General features: G+C 42.2%; 1 protein-coding gene across 1 annotated transcript; it reads right to left on the bottom strand.

Annotated features, from left to right (window-relative positions):
* Window positions 1–1552: 1552 nt before the first annotated feature.
* Window positions 1553–6087, bottom strand: LOC127763758 (26S proteasome regulatory subunit 6B homolog). The gene is made up of 6 exons (XM_052288552.1): window positions 5511–6087; window positions 4719–4949; window positions 4060–4218; window positions 3666–3818; window positions 2716–2799; window positions 1553–1931 (listed from the first exon to the last, which is right to left on the bottom strand). Exons 1-6 carry the CDS (start codon window positions 6006–6008, stop codon window positions 1797–1799), a joined length of 1260 nt encoding a protein of 419 aa, XP_052144512.1. The 5' UTR covers window positions 6009–6087; the 3' UTR covers window positions 1553–1796.
* Window positions 6088–6438: the final 351 nt, after the last annotated feature.

Genomic DNA, 6438 nt, shown 5'->3' with positions numbered 1-6438 from the left:
ACTAGCAAATTCTCATAATCTTAAAACTCACTTAAATCTACCTTAAGACTCTCAAGCTGCTCAAAGTACAGCCTAATGTACCCAAACTTTGTACTCCCTCCGGGTTGATAATACTTGTCGTTTTGGATAAGGGCACAGTCTCCAAAAAACAACTTTGACCATTATTTTTCATTATAATATGTATAAAATTGTTAACAAATATATGATCATATTAAAGTACTTTTTAAGACTAATATATACATGTAGTCACCATATTTGAAAGACAAATATTTTTTTTAAAAAAAATGAATCATATCAAAGATTGTAAAGTTTGACTTCACCCTTATCCAAAACGACAAGTATTATCAGCCCGGAGGTAGTAGTGCTCTTGATAGGTGAACCGAGCATATACCTGCTTTAGCCATTTGATGCGAATTCCTCCCCGGGCCGAACAACCAAGGTAGCCCACGTATTTTCCCGACAAAAAAGTACACCGAAGGTCCCTCAACTTGTCACCGAGTTACAAAATTGTCCCCCAACCACAAAACCAGATATCCGGCGTCCTCTAACTTACAAAACCGAAACTAGATCCCTTGGCCGTTTTGACTCCGGTTTTGTCCGATATGGCAGCTAACTCAGTGTGGGACCCACATGGACCCCATGCATCAGCCTCTTCTTCCCCTCCCATCTCCACCTCTCCACCTCTCTCCTCTCTTCTTCACGGGTGCCGGTTGGGGAGTAGCTGCACGGGCGCAAGTGGCAGGGGAAGGAGCCGCGCGCGGGCGGGCGGGCCACCTCTCTGAGCTGCACGGGAGGCGGCCAGCAGGCGGCGCATGCCTGTTCTTCCTTCTCCTCCTCTTCTAGCCACGCGCGGGCAGCGGCGCGGCGTGTGGGCGGGCGCACGCGGTGGGAGAGCAGCTGCACGGGTGACCACTGATTGCGGAGGCGGTGGCAGCAGCTGCCTCGCGGCCATAATCCTCGCGGCGGTAGCCATGTCTCCGATGAGGACGCTCTCCTCCAGCGCGAGCTCGACACCGGTGGTGGGGAAGGAGAAGACATCGACGAAGTGGTGCTCGCAATCAGCCCAAGAGAAGGTCGTCGTCGTCGTTCGCGTGCTAAGGTATATGGCAAGAGGTTCCCGCGCGCCACTCGCCTACGCGCGGCTCCTCCCCCTGCCGTCTGCGCCCGCTAGCTGCTCCCCCACCGACGCCCGAGAAGAAGAGAGGAGAGAGGAAGAGAGGTGGAGAGGGGAGGGGATGAAGAGGCTGATGCATGGGTCCCATGCTGAGTTAGCTACCACATCGGATAAAACCGAAGTCCAAACCGCTAAGGGACCTAGTTTGCACTGATTTTGTAAATTAAGGGACGCCGGATATCTGATTTTGTGGTTACGGGACAATTTTGTAACTCAATGACAAGTTAAGGGACTTTGGGTGTACTTTTTCCTTTTCCCGACTTAACAATTACTCAGGAAGTGCTTCGGCCCCCGCACTATCCACAAGGGCAACAGCCCAAAACAATGTAAAGCCAATGGTAACGGTAACTCACGAACTAGCTAGGTAGCCGCACATCATTTAACCAACAAACGACAATCCAAAAAGCATTGCCGCCAACACAAAGGAATAGTAGCGAAAATACGTCCAGTTTCACATCAAAAGGATTGACCGTGCAAACCTTTCTATTTTCCAGCAAGTACAAGCACAAATTGAAATTACAGACCTGATAAAACAGATTGGGGCACTGACGAGCCTCTAGGTACATAAACTAAATATCTCTGAGGCGACTATCCAGGAAATCATCTTTAACAATATGTTGCCTCATTTGTAGAAGTCAAAGTCAGTCTCAGGCTTCTTGACATTGGTTCGGTAACCCTTCTCGAAGTCCTTGGGGAGGATAACATACCGATTTTTGCGCACAGCATGCATACCAGCTTCTTGACAGATAGCAGCAATCTGAAAAACAGAACATCACAATGAATTTCAGAACAGCACAAGGGAAAGCGAATATAAACGCTTACAGTATTTCTTGAGCAAAAGCTGAGCAGAGAGTAAATGTGCATGTGTAGCTGCCAGCAACATTTATGCCAAAGCACAGAATTACAAATGAAAAGAAAAGTTTGATGATGAACAAGGCTTTAAGGAACCTCTAGGGTTACAAAAATTATTAGAACATATAAAGGTAATCTATTAGAGGTGGTACTTTCACATAATGAAAATAAAAAAAAAGGTGTGGTAAACTACAGTCATGTAATGAATAAAATAGAAACCTAAGATTTGGAAGGTTCTTGAGGGGAAACATATATCTTAGATTTTGATGTTATTAACTTAAAATTGGAAGTTACAGCAAGATAAAAATAAAGCACAGTAACAAGCTGAAACTCTGATGCCATAACTGTTGATAACGAAATTACATTAGCAGGGAGTATGCAATATTTATGTCAAAATATCCTCTAGTTTTATACAGTGATATTTCAATTTTACTGTTATGGATTAGGAGCAGGGAGCACGGCATTAAAATTTTAACCAGCACAGATGTGCCACAAGTTACAATGGCATCAAAAGTATCTTCTGCACTACAGTCCTCAGACATGGGCTATGCATTAGTCAAAAAATGGCCATGTTAAGCAACAGATCAACCGGCAATCCTCTAGTTATGCTCTAGTGGTACAAATGCAGATTGATATATTATTATGTTATGATAGATGTAATATGAAGATCAAAATGGAACGATACTCACATCAGCAGCACTAATTTTATCTGGTCTGGAAACATAATCTTCCAAATCAACCTCATCACTCAAGTTCATTTTAGCAGTACAGACCTGGAAATAGAGAGATCAATTACCAAATAAGAATATAATCTCAGAAAGGATCTAGCAACCAATAATTTCATCAGTTATAAAAATCATAAACAGATGAATTACAAACAAGAATATAAATAATAAATAACAAATGTTCAGAAGGATATAATATAAACTTATTATGCAAATTACAGGCAAACCAAGTCATATACTCCCTCCATCTTCTTTTGATAGTCATATTTCATCTTGGCACACAGACCAAGGATAAGTAATTCTACTTATCATCCATTTAAACATGCTACTTGTTATTCCTCATAAACAAGCAATTCATTAATATTTGCATTTCTCGATGCCCATGTAGCCAATCTTGTGTGAAAGAATGGAGAGTCACACATTAAATCCGAGAAAGTCATTAAGAGGATAGGTTGTTGGATTGAAATATGCCTATCAAAAATAAATTTTTCAGATTTGGAAATATGACTATCAAAAGCAGATGGAGGGAGCAAGATATTGAGCCTACAATAATTGTGCACTCTTGTGGAAAAATGAGCATCAACAGATGCAGTACAGACCAACTCACTACTTTATTGTTAGTATTATCAGATGCTACTGTTGATTTATCCCCAACAAATGCAACACAAATAATTGGCTGTGCAACAGAAAGATTCTGCCCCTCCGATCAAACTATGTTAAACAAGCATAACTAAAAAAAAGTCACGAACCAATAGACTCCTAACAGTGGCTACATGTAAAGAACAAGAAAGAAACAATACCCATCAACAATATAGAAACTTAACCTTCAATATAAAGCTCTACCAAACAATACCCATCAGTCAGTAATATCCTGCGAAGGACACACATTTTGGGGGAAAAAAAACAAAACTTACTTGGAAAACAAGCCTCTTCTGCCGACGATCTGGAAGAGGGAACTCGATTTTCCTGTCCAATCTACCTGGACGTAACAGAGCAGGGTCTAGGGTATCCGCCCTGTTGGTCGCCATTATAACCTTCACATTCACTGTTTGATCAAATCCATCCATCTGCATTCGATATTTTAAAAAAACACATGGTGAGAAATACTTCAACCTTCAAGCATAGGAATTTCATAAAATATTCTCGACAATATCTGTGTAAATCCCTTGTTTGACTATGTATTTCAAGTCACTTGAGCTTCAACTACTTAAATGTATGGGTATGGCTGAGCTATTCAAATTTAACAAGCAACAAATATTCAGTTTCTCCACAAGTATCTAACAGATATCCTACAACAATAAACCTTACCTGATTGAGTAGTTCCATAAGAATACGCTGAACTTCTCGGTCAGCACCAGTCTGAGCATCAAAACGAGCAGTTGCTATAGCATCAACCTCATCGATGAATATGATAGCTGGGGCATTCTCTTTAGCCAAACGGAATACATCTCGAACCATCCTAGGTCCCTAAACAAATGAATAAAAGAACTTCATCAAGAAAAGAACTAGTATGCCCAAAAACCATAGAAAATCTACAAACGAAGTCTCAACATCCAAAACATAAAGCAAACTTATGCATACTATTATTGAGCATGAAGCACAAAGACTTGGTTAATTTGGAGTTGTCATTGATGGTCAAAAAGATTGTTTCCAAAGAATATTCAGACAAAAAATAGGAATTGTTCAAATGAATACACAGCATGGGCAAGCTAGATATTTACTAGCACTATCAAAGATCCCCATAATTCTTCAGCTAAAAATGATTAGCCTATTTCGATTAACTTATCCTTAACATTTGAGCAGAACTAATCCTTAACACATTCCTTCTTAGTATTCAGTAGCACAGCAGTTCAAACATTATGCAGTTGAACCTTTTAAGTATAAGGCTAGATTTGTTATTTCAGCGAACAAGATGTAACGAGTGAGCTAAGTTATTAATATATATACATAAACTGGTCCTAACATACCTCACCCAGGTACTTCTGCACAAACTCTGAACCAACAACTCTGATAAATGCAGCAGTAGTGTGGTGTGCCACAGCTTTGGCGAGCATAGTTTTGCCAGTTCCAGGTGGACCATACAGAAGCACACCTCTTGGAGGATCAATACCAATCTGCTTGTACAGCTCATGATGTGTCAGCGGTAATTCAACAGCCTCCCGAATTTCTTGTTTTTGGATGTCACATCCTCCAATATCCTGAAAATAGTCAGAAGCAAAAAAATGTTAAATATTTTATTTGTCGACTGTATGAATAGATTACAGTGAGCAATAATAAATAAGCTCCAGGATATGTGAGGATTGTATCACATTATGCACTGTTAGTGGTCATAAGTCAATATTGGTTAACTTCGATAGCCAATCAATAGTTAAACAGCGATAGCTTAGGCAGATAGATGTTTAATCCAATTGTCGAAATGTTCATATACAGACAAAAGCCCAACCATGTTCCTATTACGATTCCAAGGCTTCATGTTATGCAATAAACTGTATACTGGTAGAGCAAAATTCAGATCCCCATTGCACTCAACTATCAGAAAATATCTAAAATTCCAACTTTCTGCCTAACTGGCAAAATGTTGGGAAACTGATCCCGGCGGGCTTCAGAAAGAATCCCGTGTGAAAGTAAATCTCCCGGATGCAACATTATACTTCGAAAAATTAAATTAACTAGAAACATGGCACTTTACAGGCAGATCTAGAACAGATAAATCAACATAAGGTTCACGCGGATCAGAAAAAATCCAGCAGAAAACTGACCGTATAAGTGACGTTGGGCTTCTCCGATGATCCGAGCAGAGAGATGCTGGAGTCCGCCTCGGGCGGCAGCACGTCGACGAGCGCATTCGAGTGGCGGTGCAGCGCCACGGACGCCGAGGGCTTGAGCAGCTCGCGGTTGATGGTGCTCAGGATCCGCACATAATAGTTGCTCCCGGTGGTGGATCCGACGATTCCGTTGTTGCCGTCGACCATCTCCATGAACTGGCCGATCACGAGGGGAACGGACTGGATCCGCTTCACCTCCTCCTGCGCGCGCAGCAGCTCGCGCTTCAGGTTCTTCTGCTCGTCCTTGACGTACTCCTCCTGTATCTCGACGAACTCCATGTGGCGCTGGAGCGACTTGAGGCGGCCGTAGAGGTCGTCGTCGTCCTCGGCGGCGGCCGCGGAGGCGGAGGGCGCGGAGGTGGCGGGGTAGGACGGCGGGGGAGCCGCCGGGAGGACCGCGGCGGGCGGCGGGGCGGTGGCGGCGGTCGACATCGCGGAGGCTAGGGTTAGGGCTCGGTGGCGTGCTCGGGTTTGGGGACAAATCGGGAGGGTCGGCCCTCTGGGATTAACGGGGACGAAGTTGCTTGCAGGAAGGGAAAGGATATTATAAACAGTGGCCGCCTGCTTTTCCGATTCCACGAGTTTTCCTTCCAATTCGTTTCTTTCCCTACTTCAATTTTGATTTGATTTCTACTCTAATTCGGTTCTCTGCTTGAAAAGATTAAATCTACTTTTCAGGACCTTTTTTAAGAGTTTAAATTTTCATATTCATCTTTATTTGCCTAAAATAACTTGATAGAAACTTTCATAAATTGTAAAGGTTTAATTTGGCTAATTAACACAATTATTATTTATGTTAGCATTTGTTAATTAGAGTTATTTGATTGGGTTAATTGAATCCATATCTCTATAAATTAACGGT

Source organism: Oryza glaberrima, chromosome 2 (genome assembly GCF_000147395.1).
Source record: "Oryza glaberrima chromosome 2, OglaRS2, whole genome shotgun sequence".
NCBI lineage: Eukaryota > Viridiplantae > Streptophyta > Magnoliopsida > Poales > Poaceae > Oryza > Oryza glaberrima.
Note: the sequence above shows the minus strand (reverse complement) of the source record. Positions and strands in the feature narration are given on the sequence as shown.

Coding starts and splice junctions, on each gene's coding strand:
- LOC127763758 (XM_052288552.1), bottom strand. CDS start 6,008: ATGTCGACCGCCGCCACCGCCCCGCCGCCCGCCGCGGTCCTCCCGGCG. Junction 2,800..3,665: donor AGAAGAGGCTTGTTTTCCAA/GTAAGTTTTGTT, acceptor CTCTATTTCCAG/GTCTGTACTGCTAAAATGAA. Junction 1,932..2,715: donor ATAAAATTAGTGCTGCTGAT/GTGAGTATCGTT, acceptor TCTGTTTTTCAG/ATTGCTGCTATCTGTCAAGA.